Genomic DNA, 24,776 nt, shown 5'->3' with positions numbered 1-24,776 from the left:
CAAAAGGGTTGTGTAGACTTTTGCACTGGTGCAGGTTTTACCTGTTGTTGTTGCTGAGGCTGTCTAGCAGCCGGCCTTTGTTGTCTCTGGCGTCGTTGCTGGGGAGCAGCTTGAGGCAGAGGACGAGCCACAAATCTACGCTGGTAGGAGGATTGTGGACGAAAAGGTCTGGTTGTTGGCGGCTTCTTAGACTTAAGAAGTGTATCCCATCTAGTCTCATGAGCCGATAACTTTTGAGTGGTGGAGTCCATGGAATCTCCAAACAACTCATCCCCTAGGCAAGGTGCATTGGCTAGCCGATCCTGATGGTTAACATCGAGTTCAGAAACCCTAAGCCAGGCCAGCCGTCTCATTGCCACTGAGATGGCTGTAGCCCTAGAGGTCAGCTCGAAGGTGTCATAAATGGATCTAACCATGAATTTCCGGAGCTGGAAAAGCGAAGAACAAGTTTGGTGAAAAACCGACTTTTTCCGATCAGGGAGATATTTCTCAAAAGCAGAGATATTCTGAATAAGCTGCTTTAAGTAGAAGGAGAAATGGAATGCATAATTCCCTGATCGATTCGCCAACATTGCATTTTGGTATAGTCGTTTCCCAAACTTGTCCATAGACTTTCCCTCTCTGCCAGGAGGGACAGAAGCATACACACTAGCCCCCTTGGACTTTTTGAGGGTGGATTCGACCAAAAGGGACTCATGATGTAACTGGGGTTTATCAAACCCAGGGATAGGAAGGACTCTGTATAGAGAGTCTAATTTTCGGGGAGCCCCAGGAATGGTGAGGGGAGATTCCAAATTTTTATAGAACGTCTCTCTCAAGATATCATGGAGAGGTAACTTAAGGTATTCCTTTGGAGGCTGATCAAAATCCAGAGCATCAAGAAAAGCTTTGGATTTCTGTGACTCAGCCTCCAAAGGAATAGAGAGAGAGTCACACATTTCCTTTAAAAAGGAAGAAAAAGAAGATACTTCTGGTTTAGAGGAGGGCCCCAAGGCAGAGGTGTCCTCTTCACCAGAAGAACATTCTCCCTCAGAAAGGAGAGGGTCTTCTGAGTCGCCCCACAAGTCAGGGTCTTGAACTTGGAAGCTCCGGTCCCGAGAATCCGGCGTGGAAGACTGTAAGTGATGGGATTTTCTATGAGATTTCCCTGACCTGCCTGACTCGGTACCGGGGGATGTGACTGTATGCACCGGTGCCGAAGTCTGAACAGCTTGATGGTGGGATCTCGGCTCCGGTGCAAGAATCGGCATGGAGACAGAGGAAACAGACTGTACCGGTACCGACGAAGTGGAAGTTGACAAAGTAGGACGATCCACTGTCGGTACCGGCGGCTCAGACCGGACTGGTACCGGAAGACTCGGTACCAGGAGTGAAGGCAGAATGTGCTCTAACTGTTCTTTAAGTTGTAATTTTAGAACAGCAGCAATACGGTCTTCGAGAGAAGGCACCGGTACCGCCTTTTTCTTTTGCGGTACCTGCGGTGCCGCTCTACGCTCCGAGGATGAGGAACCCGATGTAGAGGGGCTCACCTCTATTGGAGCGGAGCGCTTCCGTGAGCGCCTCGAGGTCTGCAGGATTGGGCTCGCTGCTATTGAGACCGGAGGACGCTCCAACGGGGAAGGCTTCTTAGCCGGCTTACCTGGAGGAGCCGACACCGACGCGGTATCGCGTGGTGTCGACGATGTGGGTGCCGACTGAGCCGGAGTCGAAGTCGGTGCCGGAGTGGTATCGGACATCTCGGTGCCGAAAAGAAGTTTTTGTTGAATCTCTCTATTTTTAAGAGTTCTTTTCTTTAGAGTCGCACAGCGGGTGCAGGTAGACGATTGATGGTCCGGGCCAAGGCACTGTAGACACCAATTATGTGGGTCAGACAGTGAAATTGGCCGTGCACACCGCTGGCACTTTTTAAACCCGGGTTGAGGGGGCATGAATGTGAAGACGGCTTCAGCCAAATCGAAGGCCGAGGCTTCGATAGTGGCAGTAGGCCCCGCCGGGGCGAAACCGAAAAAAGAAAGAAAACTAAATCAGTTTTTTTTTTTTTTTTTTTTTTTTTAAGAAAGAAAGTAAAATAAAATGAAGGAAAAAAAACCTTCTAAAGACGTTTACGCGAGCGGGAAGGCGAAAAATGGAAAAAGTTTTCAACAGCCGTTGAAACGTGCGACTTCTTAGCTCCGCGGAAACTAAGAAACTGAGGGACCGCGCGCCTCTGTCGGGCGGGAAGGCACTCGCGCGTGCGCGGTGCGGCCGAGCTAGAACTTTCTAAAGTTCTTAGAGTGCAATCACTCTAAAATTGTCCGTACCGGGGCTCCGTCGGTGCCGTCACCCATCAGTCAAGAATATGCTGCCTGCTTGTCCTGGGATAAGAGGTCTCACCATGGCCCTGTACAATGGCATTATGACTTCAGGCTTTCGGCTGACGAAACTTCTATTGATACAACCCAATATCTGCCTTGCCTTAGATGAAGCCTTCTCCACTTGATTGGCAGTTTTCATGTCTGCACTGATGATTACTCCTAAATCTCGTTCTGCTGAAGTCCTAGTTAAAGTTTCTCCGTTCAAGAAGTACGTCCTGCATGGATTTCCGCTTCCGAGGTGCATGACCTTACATTTCTTAGCATTGAAGCCTAGCTGCCAGGTTGAGGACCAACTTTCCAATGTAAGCAGGTCCTGCGCCATATAATTCTGTAAACTGCATTCACTTACTATATTACATAGTTTGGCGTCATCGGCGAATAGTGTTATTTTACCTTGAAGCCCTTGAGTCAGATCCCCTATGAATATGTTGAAAAGGACTGGACCCAGGACCGAGCCCTGCGGCACTCCACTGGTCACCTCCGATGTTTTAGAGAGGGTACCATTAACCACCACCCTCTGAAGTCTGCCACTCAGCCAATCATTGACCCATGCATAATTCATGACCCATGCATAATTCAACATACATGGACTCGACATGCGCATGTTTCAGCCCAAATGGCCTGCTTCAGGAGTCTCACAAGTTTGTGTATGAAGCAAAAAAAACATCCAAAAGACAATTGGGCATCACATGATATGCGGTACAAAAACTGCCACCTCTTGCAAACTGCATACGGTGAAAAAGACTCTCCTGTGTATATATGCAAACATAATTTAAAAATCCTTATAAGAACAATTAACAAAAGATCAGGAAATTATATAGAGAGAGGAAAAAATGGAATTAATGGTAAGAAAATCATAGGAAGAATAATAATATATATAATTGTGTAACCTGCTAGTTAAGCAGAACTTAGGGAAAAATTGAGTACATAAAGACTTAAAATTATAAGAGTTCTTTTTCTTTCCTTTTGTTTAGCTTAAAGCAAACTTTAGTTTCCCACGCTTGTCCTTTGTTTAAACTGGTATTCACAGAAGGGGCCTCTAGACTTCTGAAGATATATGATTTCACATTCCTGAGCAAGGGCCGTCTGTATGCCAAAATCTTCTATATGTGCTTTAATAATTATTGAATATGGGAAACATGAATGTATGGATAATTTGGGATCCCAAAGAATGAAAGATGACCAGAGTAAAATTATATGTGTGATATTCAACTAAAAACTTTAGATATTTTATGGGATTTAAACTGGAAAATCCAGATGAGCTGGATTTTCCAAATATGTGGAGGTTGACCTAACTGACCTTTAGCAAGTCCAGGGAGTGTTGCTATGTGGAGGGGTTGGACTGTAGGAATGTGGAGGGGTTGGACTGTAGGAATTTCTCTTCCTATCCTAAAAAGTTTGAGCACTGCAACTTTCTTTGATCTTAATTTTATATTGTCACAAGCCCGATCCCAGTTCCGGTCTTGTGCCAGTGAAGAGCCCCAGAAATCGCCCAGTGAAATTAGTCAGGGCTGATCACTATGTGCCTGCAAGACGGGAACTAGATCAGGAAGCGCAGGCTGTGTTTGAGCAGGGTTTAGCTCATAGACTTGTGAAAATAGGTCTTACCCCTTTAAATCCACCATCTTGGAAAGGGCTGGTCAAACAGGGTAGAAGGCAGCCTCAGCAGAAGAAAGCCCTTCCCCCGAGTAGGGCTGGGCGTGGCACAGCAGCTCTTGAACACTTAAGAGAGCTGGCTGTCTAGGAGGAAAGGGGAGTCCAAGGAATCTCTCAGGTGGAAAGAGCCTCCATTTCATCCAGAGCTCACGGATGTGGAAATGCTGAACACAGAGCCAGAAGAAACAGCCTTGGTAAACCAGGAACATGAGGAAATGGACTGGAGTGCTTTACCAGAATTGGGACTTAATGAAGAAATAGATGTAAGCTGATGAATTGTGGGCTTGTGTTTTGCATAGCTTTCTTTTTGAGTGAACTTTCCTTTTTGGGTTTTTTGAATGTTTGACTTCTGGGACAATAAGTGAATTCTTTGAGCATACTAGCAGAGGGACGTATGATAGTACATTGTTTTGTTTGGAAAGTTTTTTTTTTTAAGTCAAGATGGCTGCTGCAAGCTGTGGCTTGACTGCAGTGAAGCAACACCAGCAGTATCCCTCATAGAGTTGGAAAACCCTGAAGGCTGGGGCAGGATTTGCCCAACATCTTAGTGGAGGGATCTGAGGGTTATTTTGCTCTTTGTCCTAACAAGGAGCTGATTTGGAAAATCTGCCAACCTTCTGCTATTGAACTCAGAGGAGAATGGAAGAGCTATAATATTGCAATGTGTTGTGTTGCTTTTGTTTGTTTGCACTGAAGATTATGGGAGACTGGACTGAGTTTGCTTCATGGCTCCCACAATGAAGCAGGACTTTGATGGGACATAAGATATATGCTTTTGAATCTTTAACCAGACCAGGCTGGTGAGTGCAGCATTATTTTGTTTCCGTTATTATTGCCATTACTTTTGGACTTTTGCTTTTCATGCATTTTTGGTTTTGCCCTAACTGAATGATAAATAAATTTGATTTTTTTATGATACTTACCTGAGTTGTGCCATCCTAACTATTACACACAGGGTAAGCTCTCCACAACAGGGACTTCTTCCCTTTTGGGGAAGCACGCCGGGGCTATATTGGGGTTGTGGGCCGGTCCCTGCTACAATATACTATAATACTGTATTAGATTTTAGGAAGAATGACCCTTATTTCCTTTTCATAATAATTAAGCATAAGTAGAATAAGTTTAAGATGAACAGTGAACCTTTTTGAACCTGGATCTTTCCGTTGTATGCAAGAAGTCTCTTTAGATTAGATTGTTTTGTTAAAACTTAAAGAAATGTAAATTGTAGGGAAAACTGGTGTAGCCTGAAGAAATAACCTTTAATCTAAGGCTACACTCTAGCAGGGAGTGCGGGTGGCTTTCTGTCTTTGAAGACTGTCAGTTTTTCTATGAGGTTGAGGATGGAGGTGAAGAAGAGAGGCCTGCACAGGTGTGTACAGGTAAAGATTTTAAGTCTTCCATGATACTGGAGGTGAACATAGGCCCTCTGAAATCCCCAGGATGATAGAAATAGGCCAACACTGTTTAAAGATCTAAGAATACACCCTGAATTAAAATGTCAGCTTTTACACAAATTGTTCTTGCTGAGATAAGTAAGTCAAGCAAGTGAAATGCTGAGAAAGCAAGTCAAGTGGAACTTATCCTTCCACCTAGAAGCTAACATGACCATCTGCTGGAGAGTATCATAAAAATAAGGAAGCGAATATAAGAGATTAACACATACCATTAACCAAGAATATAAAATTAACTATTACACAAGGAAAGTCCCAGAATAGGTGGACCCTTTGCTCAAAAATTGATGACCTTGATATTAAAATGGCATTTGATGGGAAATAGGTAGCATTTTTAGTAAACAGGGCGTTGCACACAGTATGACTCAAAACAAGTAAAATTGTAAACCAATTAAGAAACTGGTAACTTAGTAACATAGTAGATGACGGCAGATAAAGACCTGAATGGTCCATCCAGTCTGCCCAACCTGATTCAATTTAAATTTTTTAATTTTTTCTTCTTAGCTATTTCTGGGCAAGAATCCAAAGCTTTACCCTGTACTGTGCTTGGGTTCCAACTGCTGAAATCTCTGTTAAGACTTACTCCAGCCCATCTACACCCTCCCAGCCATTGAAGCCCTCCCCAGCTGGTAAGTGAAATGACGATTGTAAGTAACCAATAGAAACTAGAAATGTTACCTAATTAACCGTTTTCATCACTACCACCCACCAAGAAAAAGGAGAACACAGAACCTTTTCACCTATCCACCGCTCAACAGTACATGTCGTAAGAAACTCTACGACAACCTCCTGGGGACACAGGCAGCTAAAATAGACTCTGACATCTCAAAATTACTGACCAAAACAACAGACATAAAAGAGTTCCGCAAAGAAATAAAAACACTACTGTTCAAAAAATACCTCCCATCATTCTAACCACCACCCAATGAGTTCCCAACCAACGACTTCGGAAACACCCATCTAAACTTCTCTTTGTCTATGACCAAGAATGTACTGTAACTCTTCTACATTACACCCGATTTAAACGATCAAGTTGACATGTATTACCTCTACAAAATGCATTATCTTCTGTTATATGTAATAACTTCTGTGATAAGTATTATCTTCTGTGAACTTGAGGTATCATAACTCCTTACTACTACTGTAATATACTCCTATCCGAAATGTAACTCTACTGGAACTACCCAGATATCTTCTAAAATGTAATCCGCCTAGAACCGCAAGGCACAGGCGGAATAGAAGTCCCTAATGTAATGTAATATCTACCAACATGGCCTTAGGCTGCCAAAAAATGTATATAAAGATAGCCTTTTGCTGATGTAGCCAGAATAGATCTGAGGTTTCTTCAAGCTGGCTTGATGTACCTATCTATGCTCTGTTACTCCATATGCTGGAAGGTTTATTCTTGTAAGCTGTTATTGATTTATTAATAAAATATATATTACTTATACCAAGCATATCGAGTGTCGTGAGGTCAGTTATTGAGGGCCCAAAGAGGGGGCTTCTCAAGGCAGAGAATTGTGATTTTATCTAGTTTGCACTTAAAGGTTTTTTCTTCTTTCTTTAATAGCATTTCTGCTTAGAGTATGTTTTATACTTTTTTAGTAAACAATGGGCAGAATAGTAAAGACAAAATAGTTTGCATATATTTGTCTAAGGGTAAAATTATTGTTTATCTACAATAATACATATTTCTTGGCCTTTAGTAAATTGTCAGCTTTATTATACTAAACTAAGAAGTTCTTTTAAGAATATATATATTATCATATGCAGTGTTCTCCCCAGAAATTTTTCCAGCTGGATGGCATGAAAAAGTAGCTGGATGGGGCTATTTGGTGGTGGGGAAAATTAAATGTGTACTGTTTTTATTAGTTAATTATTATTAATTATTTTCCAACCTTTTTAAGGTTCAACACTTGTGCCAGAATATTTTTATTAAATTTAAGAAGTATCCAATTCAGGATCCTGGAACTCTAACAAAAATTTTAAACAATTGTTATGACATAAACCAAGTGGCACAAGTATTGTTGCTGTCAGAAAGAAAAGTGAAAATGAAAAAAAATATGGGAAACCTAATGAAGAAAAAGAAAAAAATATTCTTGTCATCAACAGATGAATCCAGAAACTAGTAGGATTACATCCATCAACCAGCAGGTGGAGATAGAGAGCACTTGATTTATCCTTGAGTATCTTAGATGCACAGCCTCCTGGCCAACCAGTATACTCTATCTCCTGCAGGCAACATAGATGTATTCCTCACATCTCCTAGCTTCTGCTTGTGGATTTCAGTTCCAGGTCTGGATGTTTGGAAGGAGGGGTGTTCTGGTTGAACGGTGCCAGCTTTGGAGGTACACCTGGGCCCTCCCAGCATCCCTACCTCACCCTCTTCAATGTAACATCTGGGCCCCTCACCTACTGGACATGGTACCTTCTGGACTACAGGGGTTCTTCACAGCTCCTGGATTCTATGGTGGATTTCGAGCCAGGCTTGGCAGCTACCAGGTTCAGTTTCCTAGATCAGAAAAGAAAGATATTTCTGTGGTTTAGTTAGGCCTCAGAGGAGAAATGTTCCTGTGGCTTTAGGCCTCAGTGGAGGAGAAATGTTCCTGTGGCTTAGTTAGGCCTCAGTGGAGGAGAAATGTTCCTGTGGCTTAGTTAGTCCTCAGTGGAGGAGAAATGTTCCTGTGGCTGTAGGCCTCAGTGGAGGAGAAATGTTCCTGTGGCTTTAGGCCTCAGTAGAGAAGAACTGTTCCTGTGGCTTTAGGCCTCAGTGGAGGAGAAATGTTCCTGTGGCTTTAGGCCTCAGTGGAGAAGAACTGTTCCTGTGGCTTTAGGCCTCAGTGGAAGAGAAATATTCCTGTGGCTTTAGGCCTCAGGGAAGAAAGGTTCCTGCGGCTCAGGCCTCAGTTGAGCTGCAGGATGGGGGCTGTACAGTGCCATTTTGGGGGGTAACCCTCCCCCCTTGGAGAACCTGGCTACCTAAGTTCCATAAGCTCACTCATTCTGTGGGCGCAGGGCTACAGAAGTCGCCATTCTCTTTGGAGAGGTGCCGGTGGGAGGAGTTTGTTACTACTTTGTCGCTTAGGACAGCCGAGGCTGCTTCAGCCGTAGTCGCTTGCGGGCAGCCGCAGGCTCTGAGGGTGGTCAGCCAAGGCCCTTTCCTCCCGCCACGAAAGGGGGGGGCGTCACTGGAGTTGCTGGTGCCACCGCTGTCAATCTTTCTCCTCTTGGAGGAGGGACACCGCCTCCGGCAGTGATTCCTTTGTTCTCACTATTCGGCAAGCCCCAGCTGAGATTGGCCTTGGCTGGGGTGCCTTTTCACTGGCAACCTAGTGTACCTTGTTTAATCCCAGCCGGCTGAGAGCTGGAGCTAGGCTGACAGTTGGGGCTAGGCTAGTTGTGGGCTATTTTTCTTTCCACTCCTGGGTCATTCATGTGGAGGACTGGGCTAAAAGTTGGATCAGATATCTCAGTGTCTGATGATGTTGCTGTATCTATTTAGGGGCTCTGGGAAAGGCACTTGTCACTTCGAGGCCCAGGTAAAGTTTTGGTATCTTGCCTCTCCTCTGGCATTCTTGACTATGGTCAACAGTTTGCCTCCTGAGGGAGCCCTATGGATTTGTGCATCAGAGGCCTTCAGTTGGAGGAGTCTTCCCTTGTCCCATTTCCAGGCTTGATGCCCTAGACCCTTGCGAGGAAAAGAAGGGCTGATCTGCTCATGGGTTTTGACATCAGCTAAGGACCATTGCCAGGCAAGATGGTTCCATTCCACAGGAGGTTATTTGGGGTCTGGTGGTTATGATAGGAGGCTGCTTTGCACTCATTCTATTCGTGGGATGTAGCTGTGGTTTCTGCAGCTTGGTGCTCTCAGGCAAGGATGGCTCCTGTTCACATAGGCTAGGGAGGGTAGCCTCTGTATGATCGTGGGTAACATACTCTCTGGAATGTAGTATCTCTTTGGACGCATGCTACAGGGCAGGATTTGGGGGCGAGGGATTTCCCGTTCACTTCTTTATTTCCCCCCCTACATTTGGACTGCTTTGATACATCCCACTAGTCTCTGGATTCATCTGCTGTTGATGACAAGGAAGGTAAAATTATGTCCTTACCTGATAATTTTCTTTACTTTAGTCACAGCAGATAAATCCAGAGCCCCACCCTGTTGCAGGGTTTTATCACTTTCAGGTGCGGTTTAAGCATTCTTTCAGCTGAAATTGCATTCTCGATTTTGAAGCATCAATGGTGCGGATAGCACATGTGAGGGAATGAAGTTGCATATGTGTCTTATGTTTCATATATCTCATGCCTTTTATGTGCTTTACTTTGTGCTTTAATTCAACTGCTTTGAGAAGACCTATACTGGTTGGCCAGGAGGCTGTGCATCCAAGATATACCCGAGGATAAATCAAGTGCTCGCTATATTCACCTGCTGGTTGATAGATGTAATCCCACTAGTCTCTGGATTCATCTGCTGTGACTAAAGGAAAGAAAATTATCAGGTAAGGACATAATTTTACCTTCAAAGCCAACTTGTCTTCGGTTAAATATTTATTCTTCTTTTTTTCCTAGAGGCCCAGTTGTCTGCAGCTTTCCCATAATCAAAGTCTTCAGGATCTGGGCCCTCCAAGGAGATCAGCATGAGATTATTTAGCGTGCTTTGATTCATGTGATTTCTCAAACATGACTTGATCCTTTTAAGGGCAGAAAACCCCCTTTCACATTCAGCTGTGCTCACTGGGATCACTAGCTAGTTTGGATAAATTTGGAAATGGCTGTTTGAGCTCTGATGTCATTGCCATTTTTAGTAAAATTTGTTTTGGACTGAAGTCTTTGTATGATTGACTTCTGAACATTTTTGATGCAACTGTCCATTCTTGCCTGCTACTTTCATATTTTAAAATTGGAGGGCTACCATTTTTGGAGTAATGAGTGAAAAGAATTTCAGCAGACTCACTTGAATCGTGAGTTTCTGCACTGAAAACTTTTGAAAAGCTGGAAATAATTGGCATGTTCAAGTTCAAGTTCAAGTTAGATAGATTGTGAGCCCACCGGGACAGATAGGGAAAATGCTTGAGTACCTGATTGTAAAAACCCCTTAGATAACCTTGATAAGCGGTATATCAAATCCTAATAAACTTGAAACTTGAAATTTGATAAATCGCCTATATAAAACATTCTAAGCGATGAACAATTTAAAAACAGCATATGGGGAAACAGACAATCTTAAAACAATTTTAAAACAGCAATTTAGAAAACAAAAATTATTGAAACACATATAAAAAAATCTGGAAATTTATAGGTTTCTTTATACATGTGGTTTAGTGACAAACAAGATATAAGAGGGGAAAGGGAAAGAAAGTTACAATTATCTCAGTCTAGAAAACATAAAAAGGGTAAAAACACAAGGAAGGGGGGAGGAAGAAAAAAAAAATTAATTTATAAAAGTGAACATTGGCTTGAATGATTAGTTAGTAAAAGCATCATTAAATAAAAATGTTTTTAAAAGTTTTTTAAAAGAGATGAGATCTTTTTCTTTTCTGATAAAAAGTGGCAGAGCGTTCCAAGTTTGAGGAGCTAAAACAGAAAAGATTTCATTTCTCCTTGTTCCCACTATTTTTAAAGACGGAACCGATAGTAGATCTTGAGATGACGATCGGAGAGATCGAGGTGAATGATGTGGAATAATCATTCTAGATATGAACTGTTGCTCATTGAATGATAGTACTTTGAAAACTAAAAATGCTATTTTAAAAGTAACTTGATGGTTAATAGGCAACCAATGGGACTTGATCAATAGTGGTGTTATGTGGTCATATTTTTTTGCTTTATGAATGAGTTTTATTGCAGTGTTTTGAATTATTTGAAGTCTCTTCTTTTCTTTTTGCGGTACATTGAATAACAGAGAATTGCAGTAATCTAATTTAGAAATGATCATAGAATGGATAAGTATATTGATAGATTTAGGTTCTAAAAATGATGAGATGGATCGTATCAAATGGAATTTGTAGAAACAAGATTTAACAATTTGGCTAATGTGATTGTGAAAAGATAAGTTAGTGTCAATGATTACGCCTAAGATTTTTAAGGTAGATACTAATTCAATTGGAGTGTTATCGAGTACAAATGAAGAAATTGGTGTAATGTATTTTCTCCAAGTAAAAAACATAGTTTGAGTTTTCTGTATATTTAATGACAGTTTATTAAGGCAAAGCCAGTTTTTTACTGTGTCCAGTTTGGTATTAATTGTTTTAATTTCTTCATCTTTTTCGGGGTCAAACGGGTGAAGAAGTTGGATGTCATCAGCATAAGAAAATGAAGTAAAGCCCAACGATTGACAAATAGTAAGTAGAGGAGAAAGGAAGATGTTAAATAGAAGAGGCGACAGAATAGAGCCCTGGGATTCCGAAAGATGAGGAGTAAGAAGTAGAGTGATCGTCTTTAACTGTAACAGTGGAGGATCGATTAGAGAGAAAAGGTGTAAACCAATTTAGAACCTGTCCACTAATGCCAAAGGATTCCAAACGATTAAGTAAGAGAGCGTGATCGATAGTGTCAAAAGCCGCAGAAAGATCTAAGGAAAAGAGGGCAACCGATTTATGATGATCTAGGTAATAATGGATGTTGGTTATGAGGCCTAACATTGAATATTCTGTATTGTGATGTTTACGAAAGCCCGTTTGATTAGGATGCAGTGCGTTTGATGATTCGATAAAATCTGAAAGCTGTTCGAAGACCAGTTTTTCAGTTAATTTTGCTAAAAAAGGTAAATTTGAGATTGGACGATAGTTGGATACGTCATTGCGATTAACATTATGTTTTTTCAGTATCGGGGTAACTGTAGCTTTTTTCCAATTGGTAGGAACAGTGGCTGTAAGAAAACTATTTTTGATGAGCGAGTGAATAAAAGGGCCGAAACAAGAGAAAAATTTTTTCAGATAAAAAGGAGGAATTAGTTCAGATCGAGAATTTTTTAATTTAATTCTTTGAAAGACTCCTTCTATTTCTTTTAGGGATAGAATTTTGAAATTTGTACATTTGGACGTTGGTATAGTGGAGTTAATGTTATTGTGAGAGGGCTCATCTATTTTATTTGTAACAAAGGTTTTTCGTATAAGAGCAATTTTTTCACAGAAATAGTCGGCCAAGTCTTGTGCTTTGGGAGTAGGTTCTGAATTGTTGTTATTATTTTTAGACTCTGGAGTAATGGATTTAAGAATAGAAAATAATTCGGAACTGTTTTTAGCCTTGTTGATTTTATTAGAGTCAGGGAATCTTGCATCTAGGTGCTTGACAACTGTCTCTAGGTATTTATCATATATTGCAATTTTGAATGCTATTACATCACTCTGTGTAGAGACAATGTGGAGATCTGACCATTCTTCAGCCAGACAATGATGTAGGCTTTGAAAATATCTCCCAGGAGTGTCTTTCAACTGCATGATGGACAATTTTGTGATGAGCAAAATTGGCTCAATTTCGGTAAGATTGACATCTTGCCTTTGCCAAGCCTTAGATAAGTTGGACAATGCTAAAAAATGCAAGATAATGCACCTGGGTAAGAGAAACCCGCATAGAACTTATGTACTAAATGGTGAGACCTTGGTTAGGACCACGGCGGAACGCAACCTAGGGATGATCATTAGTGAGGACATGAAGGTTGCCAATCAAGTGGAGAAGGCTTCCTCCAGGGCAAGACAAATGATGGGGTGTATCCGCAGAGGTTTCGTCAGCAGGAGACCTGAAGTTATGATGCCGCTGTACAGAGCCATGGTGAGGCCTCACTTGGAGTACTGTGTTCAGTTTTGGAGACCACACTACCGAAAGGACGTGCTGAGGATCGAGTCGGTTCAGCGAACGGCCACCAGGATGGTCTTGGGGCTCAAGGATCTCACGTATGAAGAAAGACTAAAAAAATTGCGGCTGTACTCACTTGAGGAAAGAAGAGAACGGGGAGATATGATTGAAACATATAAGTACATCACGGGACGCATCGAGTCAGAAGATGATATCTTCTGGCTCATGGGACCCTCGACCACCAGAGGGCATCCGCTGAAGATCAGGGGAGGGAAGTTTCATGGCGACTCCAGGAAGTACTTCTTCACCGAAAGAGTAGTGGATCATTGGAACAGACTCCCACTCCAGGTGATAAAGGCCAGCAGCGTGACGGATTTTAAGAGAAAATGGGATACTCACGTGGGATCTTTAAGGGAGTAAATTCAGGGGAGGGGATACTTGGAATGGGCAGACTTGGTGGGCTATAGCCCTTTTCTGCTGCTTTTTTCTATGTTTCTAACAAAGGTAATACATCTGAAAGCATCATCAGAGAGGAAACAAAATTGTACGTTTTAATACATCTGCTTAATCCTTCAGATGTGATGTCATTTCGCTCAGTGGCCTCTCTTTCCAGCGCAGCTATGACACTCATCATGCACTGTCGTAGTGACTGTGCTGCAGAGTCATGAGACAGCTATCTAGTGTCACTGGCCATTTTCAGCTTAATCTGGGGAATGTTCAGAATATTTTGTATTTCTTTTAAACCACCCATCCTAACTGAAGAATTAGAACAGCTGCCTTAAGATGTCATTAAGTTTTGCTTGAGCACTTGCAAGGGCCAATCGATGGTTTACACAGTGGAAGTTGACCAAGAGTCCAGATGTTTTATCTTTAAGCAGTTTTGCCACACCTTTCTGTTTCCCAATCATAATAGCTGCTCCATCTGACCCTAGTCCAACCAGATTAGCAGTTTTCAAGCCTAGTATGTCCATAGTCTCACTCAGTGTGTTGGTTATAGTCTCTGCTTTGCCATCACTCATATTGCGGGTTGATACAAAACTAATTTTGACCTGTTTAGTGACCTAGCAAACATATTTAATGTAAATAATTGCTTTACAACTGAGATGTCTGTGGTTTCATCACACAGAATACTGAAAAAATTTTCAGCGTGCATATTTTTCAGTATGTTAGAGTTGTATGTGGCAACTCATTTTTTGCCAACCAATACATAGATCTTAAAAGCTCCCACAAAGGCATCTCTGTAAGTTATTTAACATAGATACAGATCTTTCAATTTGACCGATTCCAGTTTGCTCTAGTACACACTTTCCTAAAAGGTCAGCAGAAGACTCAATGTGTGTTTTACTTTTTCATGGTCCAGCAAGCTTTCTTTTCAAATTCTTGTGCATGGCACATTTACAGTATTCTCCCTAGCACATTTTAGCCAAGCGCTCTGCCCGGCTAATTTAGGCGAGCGCCCGGCTGTCATCTCGGCATTGTATCTCTGCCCGGACTGATGTGGCAACATGATCAGTCATCAGCTATTTTTTTGCAGTTGGGTGTGGCTGGCGACTGCTACAAGTAGGATCTGGCTTCAGGTGGAGGTTGCCACAGGCATGCGCCAGTCATTCAACTGACCCTTAGTGCTGCTCATCCACGACACGCCCCACCGCTTTTCTTGTCCGGTGACCCGCCCTTCTTTGGCGCCAGTCCCTATTTCCAGCAAGGTGGGACGCCTCAGCGGGAGAGAAATTGTGGTATGGGTGAAGGGCTGCTGGAGAAGGAAAGTAGTTTAACTGAGCGGTTTTGACCTTCCGAAGGAAGGAATTGTCGGAACAGCTTTGTTGGGCGCTTTTTGTCTTGCGCTCAATTGACATGCTACCTTGCGGGATAGGTCTAGAGTAGCTAGATGAGGAGAGAAGAGATGGCACTATTCGCCGATGACGCCAAACTATGTAATATAGTAAGTGAATGCAGTTTACAGAATTATATGGCGCAGGACCTGCTTACATTGGAAAGTTGGTCCTCAACCTGGCAGCTAGGCTTCAATGCTAAGAAATGTAAGGTCATGCACCTCGGAAGCGGAAATCCATGCAGGACGTACTTCTTGAACGGAGAAACTTTAACTAGGACTTCAGCAGAACGAGATTTAGGAGTAATCATCAGTGCAGACATGAAAACTGCCAATCAAGTGGAGAAGGCTTCATCTAAGGCAAGGCAGATATTGGGTTGTATCAATAGAAGTTTCGTCAGCCGAAAGCCTGAAGTCATAATGCCGTTGTACAGGGCCATTGTGAGACCTCATCTGGAGTACTGTGTGCAATTCTGGAGGCCACATTACAGTAAAGATGTGCGCAGAATTGAATCGGTTCAACCGACGGCCACCAGGATGATCTCGGGGCTCAAGGGTCTCTCATACGAAGAGAGACTGAACAAATTGCAGCTCTACACTCTTGAGGAACGTAGGAAGAGGGGAGACATGATCGAAACATTTAAGTACCTCACGGGACGTGTCGAAGTGGAAGATGATATTTTCTTTCTCAAGGGACCCTCGGCCACAAGAGGGCACCCGCTCAAACTCAGGGGCGGAAAATTTCATGGCGACACCAGAAAGTATTTCTTCACAGAGAGAGTGGTTGATCATTGGAACAAGCTTCCAGTGCAGGTGATCGAGGCAGACAGCGTGCCAGACTTTAAGAATAAATGGGATACCCTTGTGGGATCCCTACGAGGGTCAAGATAAGGAAATTGGGTCATTAGGGCATAGACAGGGGGTGGGTAAGCAGAGTGGGCAGACTTGATGGGCTATAGCCCTTTTCTGCCGTCATCTTCTATGTTCTATGCAGCTTGAGTTCTCAAGCAAGGTCCTTGGCATCATTATCGATTCTTCTTTCTCCCTCAATGACCACCTCAACTCCTTGGCTAAATCATGCTTTTTCAGCCTCCACATGCTGAGGAAAGTAAGATCCTATTTTCGCCAACAACATTTCGCCATCCTTGTCCAATCCATCATCCTCTCCAAACTAGACTACTGCAATGCCATCTACTTAAGCCTATCAAAAAAAGTCTTCAAAGACTCCAGCTAATCCAGAATACTGCAGCCAAGTTGATCTTTGCAAAACGCAAATCTGACCATGTTTCACCACTCCTAGCCAAACTTCACTGGCTCCCAGTGATTTCCAGAATCCATTTCAAATGCTCCTGCCTAGCTTTTAAGATCATCCATGGCATCCTTCCTCCCTTAATCCCACTATCTTATAACTCCTCGAGTCCTGACTCTACCAGACCCGCCCAAAGGTATAAATTATCCTTCCCCTCTCTACACGGTGTTCGCTATGCAGGCAAACTGGGAAAATCCCTTCTCTTCAGAATCACAGGTCTTTGGAATGACCTTACTACCCCACTGCGAAACCTGGGCTCCCTCCAATTATTCTGCAAGCAACTGAAAACCTGGCTTTTCACTAAAATGTAATTCTATCCCCCCTTACTCTTCTCTTCTGTATATAGTTCATGTAAACTTTTTTTTTCCTTCTCTTCCTATATTTTAAGTTCTTGTAAACAGTGCCGAGCTCCACATCCATGGAGATGATGCGGGATCTCACGCATGAAGAAAGGCTAAAAAAACTGCGGATGTACTCACTGGAGGAGCGAAGAGAGAAGGGGAACATGATTGAGACCTTTAAGTATATCACTAGGCGTATAGAGGTGAAAGATGATATCTTCAGTCTTACAGGGCCCTTGGTAACCAGAGGACACTCGCTGAAAATCAGAGGAGGGAAATTTCAAGGTGATGCTAGGAAGTACTTCTTCACCGAAAGGGTGGTCGATCATTGGAACGAGCTGCCTCAGCAGGTGATTGAGGCCAACAGCGTGTCAGATTTTAAGAGAAAATGGGATATTCACGTGAGATCTATAGGGGAGTAAAAGTCAGGGAGTGGGTCATTGGTATGGGCAGACTCGATGGGCTATGGTCCTTTTCTGCCGTCAATTTCTATGTTTCTATGTTTCTATATAAACATAAGGTTTAGTTTAGTTTAGTTTATCTCAAAAAGCTGCTTGATAGGATAGAAGACGACGATACTTTTAAAATTTGCAACTTTTAACTGATGGGAAAATGAAAAAAGCATGTGAATTTTGGGAATGCACTGAATTTGCAAAAATGAACGTCAAGTTCAGCAAGGCAAAAAATGATATCGCAAGGATATTTGTCAGAAAATTGAATTGGAACATGTAAACAGATAAACCAGAATAGCATATCAGGATAGAAGAGATTGTGGCAGTAATTCCAGCCTCGATTGGGGATGCTTAAAGCCATCACAAGAACATACGAATTGCCATACTGGGACTGACCGAAGGTCCATCAAACCCAGTATCCTGTTTCTGATGGGCCCAATAGAGACTTAGGGCTCTTTTTATGAAGGTGTGCTAGCGTTTTTAGCGCACATACCGGATTAGCACGCGCTACCTGAAAATCTACCGCCTGCTCAAAAGGAGGCGGTGGCGGCTAGCGTGCGCTATTCCACGCGTTAAGGCCCTAGCGCACCTTCGTAAAAGGAGCCCTAAGTGAGGAGAGGGACCCCCTATCAGAGAAAATATATGAAAATTTAAGAGAGTAGAGTTTTGCATGCATTAGGCTTACAGCCTTGACTGTCTGAGAATGAAATGTTATGTTTACAGTTTAATTGCTCTGTGCCCTGATAAGAAAAGTAAAGCTGCTTGCTTATGAAGTGAACATTTTGGACATCTCCAGAAACCTTGAGGCTAAAGAGAGCAAAGGTTAAGAGGCAATGTAGAAGGGAACAAAGGCCTTTTAGAAACAGAATGGTGCTGCCCTGTCCATTGATATAAGCCACTGCCGTCGCATTGTCCGAGAATACCCGGACAGCTCGACGATGGAGACACTTCTGAAAGTGCAGCAGGGCAAGGCGGATCATCCTCAGTTCCAGTCAACTGATCGACCACCTGCTCTCCGAGGTGGAACATCGGCCCTGCACCGGGGCAGATCTGCAGACTGTCCCCCACCGGAGAGACTTGAGTCTTTGGTAAGAGTCACCCAATCCAAGAACCTCAGAGGGAGACCTCTTTCTAGAGTCAGCGGATTCAACCACCACCGCATGCTGCTGCAGGCTACCGCCATCCAGGGCAGTGGCAAGTTCAGAGGATCCCATTGTGGACTTCACCGAGACAAAAGGGGCTGCTGAAGGGGATTTAGCCGTGCTGTGACCCACAGAACCACATCTAGCGTCACCACCATGAGACCCAAGACCTGCAGATATTGCCAGACCGTAGGAGCCAGAACTGCTAACATGGCCTGAATGGATTGCCGGATCTTGATCTTCCTGGGGTCTGGGAGGAACACCCGATTCCTGGCAACGTGAAACTCCAATTCCCAGATACTCCAAGTCTTGCGTCGGCTCGAGATGGCTCTTCTTCAGACGCTCCAGCAGCTGAACCACTTGTTGTACTGCCCCACGCCCCTCTGTCAGTGAGGGGGCTCTGATCAGCCAGTCGTCCAAGTATGGATGGATCAGGATACCCTGAGAGCAAAGGTGAGCAGCCACCACCATCACCACCATGATGGGCGCAGAGGCCACACCAAACGGTAGGGCCACAAACTGGAAGTGCTGGCCCAGCAGGTGGAACCTCAGAAACCTCTAGTGCTCCTGAAAAATTGGGATGTGGAGGTATGCTTCCGTGAGATCCAAGGAAGCCAAGAATTCTCCTGGTGCAACTGCCACTACAACTGATCGCATAATTTCCATCCTGAAGCATGGAACTCGCAGGAAAGATTCACTGCTTTTAGGTCTAGGATCGGTCTCCAATCTTCTGAGCCTTTCTTTGGAATGATGAAGTATATTGAGTATTTTTCCGAGCCTAAGTCATCCTCTGGGATGGGTTCTACCGACACCAGATCCAGCAACCTGTAAACAGTGGCCTGTACGCGCAGGGCTCTTTCTGGATGCCCTGTGGGCGAAGCCAGGAAGAAGTCTGGCAGAGGTTGGTAAAACTCCAATCTGAGGCCGTCTTGCAGAACCTCTAGGACCCACTGGTTAGAAGTCACCTTCTGCCACTCTGTCATGAAGGTCATGAGATGCCCCCCTCCCCTCCCCTCCCCACCGACCCAAGGGAGCGGTACAAACGGTCTGGCTTCAGAGCTGCTTTTTAGTGGGGGCAGGAAGACGCCTGTTTGAGGTATTTTGGAAAAGAAAACACGAGCAGAAGAGATGAGCTCCTACAGTAGGAAACAAAACCGATCTTCAGGGAGCATGTCACAGAAGATGGACCCAGGAGGAGGAGTTGGAGTTTGCTTTGAATTCCCTAGTTTATGGCTATATAAGATACACAGCACCCTACCGTTCAGACTACAGAGGGATTGTACAAGAATGAAGTTCATTCACCAGATACTGTGCAAAAAGTTAATCCACCCGGACATACCAAGCTGAGGTGCAGAAGATCTGTAGGATATGGATAGTAAAAGAAACCATAAACAGACAATAGTATAAAATTACTTACGCAGGTGAAGAGCAGAGCTCCCAGTGATGCATACACTATATGCAAGATTCTGTCCTGGATAAAGATACAGAGGATGGCAAAAACTAAGAGTACAACCATGCAGACCAACAGCACACCCATGCAGGAAGTGAAGTCATACTTGGTCTGAGAATACAAACAGAAGACATATAAATAAGTCATCTTGAGCACAATTATTATGACTATTGTCATGGTATCTCTTTCTTTTGTTTAGGGCTGCATTTCAATTAAAAGTTTAATCACAATCATACAATTAAAGGTATGTTATTTTTTATTATTTTCCCCATTGTATCTCCTTGTGACTCTGATCAAGTCACTTAACCCTCTACAGTGTTCTCCCTAGCTGTTTTAGCCGGGTGAGCGCCCGGCTGTCATCTTGCATCCGCAGATTTACAAGCAGCCCCGCTCATCCCACCACCAGCATCGAAGCCGCGCACCAATCCTCTTCCCTGCCCCTACTCCTTCACCGTGAGCAGAGAGGAGTAATTAGCATAGCGTCCCATGCTGCGTGCCAACCCTCTTCCCCGCTCCTCACCGTAAGCAAGGAGGAGTAATTTGCATAGCATTTGCGGTGCGCAGTCTCGAACGCTATGCAAATTACCCCTCCCTGCTCACGGTGATGGAGCAGTGGCGGGGAAGCAACGGAGGTAATCTTCCCTGCTGATGGTGAAGGAGTAGAGGCAGGGAAGCAGCAGAGGTAAGACCCCGCCCATCGCAAGGGCCCCGGTGGGATGATGCTCTAGTCTTAGTGCAAGTGGGAATTTTTGGCAGGCTGCAACATCAAGGCTACATCAGGAAGAAAGAATAGGTCCTGGATCAAAGGCAGGTTTACCATAAACAGAAGAAGCCCAGCAAAACAGATTTTCAAGTTTTCAGCAATATGATTAGGATTCAGCATTTTGAAGGGTACAATTAGCCTCTGTGTTAACAGTTGTGAATCCCAGAGCCTATAAAAGTAGAGAATGGGAAATGCACCAGGAAGATGGATATGTAGGGAATGTTCATCTTCAAACCATTAAAAAAAACACAATTTTACCCGATACATTGTGAAACGGGATTGGGACAAGTAATTAACCCTTTTGCATTTATTGGTCTATATGAGAGACTACTGTGATTGTGAGTATATCACCCCCAATATGCTGAACAAATCAGTCAAAAGCCACCAAATGGAAAACTCATAGAGACCCTGGATCTGGACACGGGGGCGGGGACAGAAAAGGACCTTAAGGAGTGGCGGGAAAGCAGACTTGAATTAAAAGGGAGGGGGAAGACAGGGCAGATGCTAGACTAGAGAGGGTAGAGAGGAGAAACACCATGAACCGAGGGGGGAAGACAAAGAGAGTGTGAGAGACAGAAAGACCTGGATCAAAGGTGGGAGGACTCAAAATGTTAGCAGAAGGAAGATAGAGAGAGAGGGAGAAACCAGAAACAAAGGGGAGGCAGAAGAGAGGGGGGTAGATGTTGGACTTGGGGGTGTATAGAGGGAAGAGAGAGAGAGACTGCAGAGAGATGGAATGGAGGGTGTTGTAAATAGAAGAAAGACAGAGAGAGAGAGAGAGAGAGGCCTGGACCAAAGGGGAAAGACAGGAGGCAGATGCTGAACTATGGGAGGTGCAGACTGAAGAGCCGGGGGGGGGAAGACACCCTGAGGAAGAACAGAGAGATGCAAGATCATAACAGAGAAGGGAGAGAGAGGGAGACTTTGCCAATAGGGGTGGAGGAGAGAGGAAGAAAAGTTGGACTCGTGGAGGGACAGAGAAAGATGTTGGTTGGAGAAGGAAATGGAGGAGAGGAAGCATGCAGGAGGCAGAGAGAAAAAAAATGTTGGATGCACAGTCAGAAGAAAGTCCAACCAGAAACTAGTTAAATCACCAGATAACAAAGGTAGGAAAAATGATTTTATTTTCAATTTAGTGATTGAAATGTGTCAGTTTTGAGAATTTATAATCTGCTATCTATATTTTGCACTATATTTGTCTATTTTTCTATAGTTGTTACTGAGGTGACATTGCATATTTTAAAGTCATCTGTCTTGACCTCTTTGAAAAATAAAACAAATATAAATAATTAACATTTTCTTTGTTTACAGTGTGTTTTGTGGTTTGTTTTTTTTAATTTTGTGGCTACCATTATGAATAAGATTATATTGTGTGTACATGAAAAATGAATGGAAGAAACTGCATTACAATTAGTACTATTTTATAAGGGGGTGGGGTGGGGCAGGGACAGAGCTTGGGCTGGGGTACTCAGTTGGTATTTGTTAGACTTAGGGGGTACTTGGCTTGAAGAAGTTGAGAAACATTGGTCTCTAGGTGACCATATGGAGTTCACTCAGTAAGGGTCCTTTTTACAAAGCCACAGTAGTGATTCTCCCATGGCAAATGCACCAAAGTTCATTCAATTCCTATGGGCTTCAGTGTATTTGCTGTGGCAGAATTGCTATCGCAGCTTTGTATAAGGAGCACTATGGCAGGAACTAGGTCTAAAAAAAACAGATTGCCGGGGGTGCAAAGCATTAACTGATTCAACTTGAGTTTGAAGTACGATAGTTTTGAAAGAAATGGAAGGTTTGATACTGGCCAATAGTTATTTGGAATAAGAGGATCTGCATTGCTTTTTTCAAGGGTGGCTTAAACGCTACTGGAACACTGCCTAAGTGTCAAACCTTAAAAAAGAAAGTCATATTGAGCATTGGAAAATAATTAATATCATAAAAATAGTGCACATTTAGGGATCTTTTTACTAAGGTGCGCTAGCCGTTTTAGCGTCCATAGACTATAATGGACACATTAGTGTTTAGCGTGCGCTAAAATGGACCTCTGAATTTTCCCCACCACCAAATTTCTCCGTCCCGCCCGGCTAATTTTTCGTGCAACCCGGCTGAAAAAAATTTCTGGGGAGAACACTGCTCTATTTCTCAGTCAGAAGGAGCTGCAATGGGGACAAATAAACACTTAATCACATGATTAATCCAAATGCAGCCCTAAAACAATTAAAGAATAAAAAGTAATGAAAAGATAAGAAATACAAATAAAAAAGTGTGCAGAATCGCTATATCAACAGTCTTACAGTACTTCACAAATGCACTTAATGGACTCATCCCCCCAGTTGCAGGATATAAGATTTTTTTTTATAAAGTTAATCAAATCTCTAATTTATAGAGTATGTGCATTATGCACTATTCAATGATGTGCACTGAAGATGCAACACAGGATCTGACATAGGAGTAAAGTACATTAGAACGTGCTGTACTTGAGATAAAATACAAGATCTTACCTGGAGGGAAAAAAGAACTACAGTAAAGCAGACGACTACTGTAATGCCAACAGCCATGATAACGGTCTCCGTGTTATAGAAACTGGCAATCATTCCAACCATGTAGGACAGGCTGAGAGTCAAAATGGACTGAAAAGAGGAGGGAGAGAGAGAGACACAAAGTCAGAATGCAATTCAGATGAAGCATTTCAATCATAGAGGGCAGGGTGGAGCACCAAGTCTCACCAGAGCCAGCAGATTCCAGGGGTGTTTGCGTCTGAACTCTCCACAGCAGCTTAGCACGATCAGTGAGACGAAGAAGACAGCATAAGAGACGTAATAAGTCCAGGTATTTTTTTTGACATACAATTTCACACTGTCCACAAAGGTGAAAATTGCAACAAAACCAAACGTCACAAGAAGTTGGACAGACAGGACCAGGAATACCTAAAAGAGAACACAGATAGGCATTATACAGGAATATAAGACTGGGAAATGAGAAAAAATACACCAATGCCTGCAGCCAGACTCAAAGAAGACATTGGCTCCCAGGGCTTTTGGTTTCAGGAAAATCTCTGGAAATAGGCATTTCATGAGCTATTGGCTGGAACACTTATACTATAAGTCTCCTTACCTATTCTATTCCAAAACATAGGTCCAAGTGTGGTTTTCAGCTTTGGCAAAACACTAGCATAAGATAATATGACTTAAGACTACGGTGAAAGAAATCATCAGAATCATTACATTAATTGAGAGAACCCTCCAAATGGCAGCAGCCACTAAGAAAAGGAGAAATTAGGTTCTTACCTGCTAATTTTCTTTCTTTTAGACTCTCTAGACTGGTATAGATCTCTTACAGATGGGTTATATCTCACCATTACCAGCAGGTGGAGACTGAGACAAAACTTTGGAGTCTAATGTAATAAAATGCTAGGCCGCGCATGTGCATTTCCTATGTGTGCGCCGGTTTTCCGTGAGCTGTAGCAACACATAGGAAGTGCGCATGCACATGAAACTATCTCTCTCCCTCCCCCGAGGCGGATGACACCGAACCAGTTCTGACACCGCGCTGGAGGGGGGAAGCTAAATATTTATTCCGCCGGCCCTCTCAGCTCTTACCGCGTCTGCCAGACAGTTGGGTTAGAGGACTTCAGCACGGGACCGCAGCCACCCGCTGATCGCCTCCAGAAGCCCGCTCTGCTCCTGCAACAGCGGAAGGCCCCGATTCCGAGTCAGCTCGCGCCGCCTTCAAAATTAAAAATAAATGGCCCCACACCGCCTCCCTGCTCGCGCAGACCTCCATCAAGCAAAAACAGCAGGCAGTGATAGTGCAAGGAGCTGCCGCAGCGGCTTTAAACTTTAAAATAAACTTTGGCCGGTAGTGCTGTTTTTGCTTGATGGAGGTCTGCGCGCTCCTACGGCAGTACGTCTAGCGTGAGGGCGCCTCTGGCCGAGAGCTACGTGGCACACCGTGTGGGCGACGGCGATACGCTGCAGGGCATCGCGCTCAAGTACGGAGTGACGGTAAGGCGCGTTAGACCAAATAACGCGCCCGGAGGCACTTCCCCCACGGTGAGGGAGCCCTGTGGAGGTCCTAGACAGCCCACCTTCAAATTATTGACAGAGGCTTCCTAGCACTCTACAAACACACCGAAGTGGCCTGTTAACAGAGAGAGATCCTGGCTTTGCCTGTGGGTTTTATTTTATTTAAGATGCTTATAAACAGTCTTCCAGGGTAACCACAAAGGTAGAAGTA

At 43.6% G+C, this 24,776-nt stretch overlaps 1 protein-coding gene across 3 annotated transcripts in view; it reads right to left on the bottom strand.

The window, feature by feature from the left end:
• The window catches only part of GRINA (glutamate ionotropic receptor NMDA type subunit associated protein 1), a 160,816-nt gene that overhangs the window by 27,452 nt on the left and 108,588 nt on the right, over positions 1-24,776 (bottom strand). For all 3 annotated transcript variants that reach the window (XM_033933235.1, XM_033933233.1, XM_033933236.1), the window contains exons 4-6: positions 23,267-23,467; positions 23,042-23,170; positions 19,748-19,891 (exon numbers count right to left, since the gene is read on the bottom strand). In XM_033933235.1, the coding sequence (XP_033789126.1) occupies positions 19,748-19,891; positions 23,042-23,170; positions 23,267-23,467 (474 nt within the window). The remainder of the gene's footprint in view (positions 1-19,747; positions 19,892-23,041; positions 23,171-23,266; positions 23,468-24,776) is intronic.

This window comes from Geotrypetes seraphini, chromosome 2 (assembly GCF_902459505.1).
Source record: "Geotrypetes seraphini chromosome 2, aGeoSer1.1, whole genome shotgun sequence".
In the NCBI taxonomy this organism is placed as follows: domain Eukaryota; kingdom Metazoa; phylum Chordata; class Amphibia; order Gymnophiona; family Dermophiidae; genus Geotrypetes; species Geotrypetes seraphini.
Note: the sequence above shows the minus strand (reverse complement) of the source record. Positions and strands in the feature narration are given on the sequence as shown.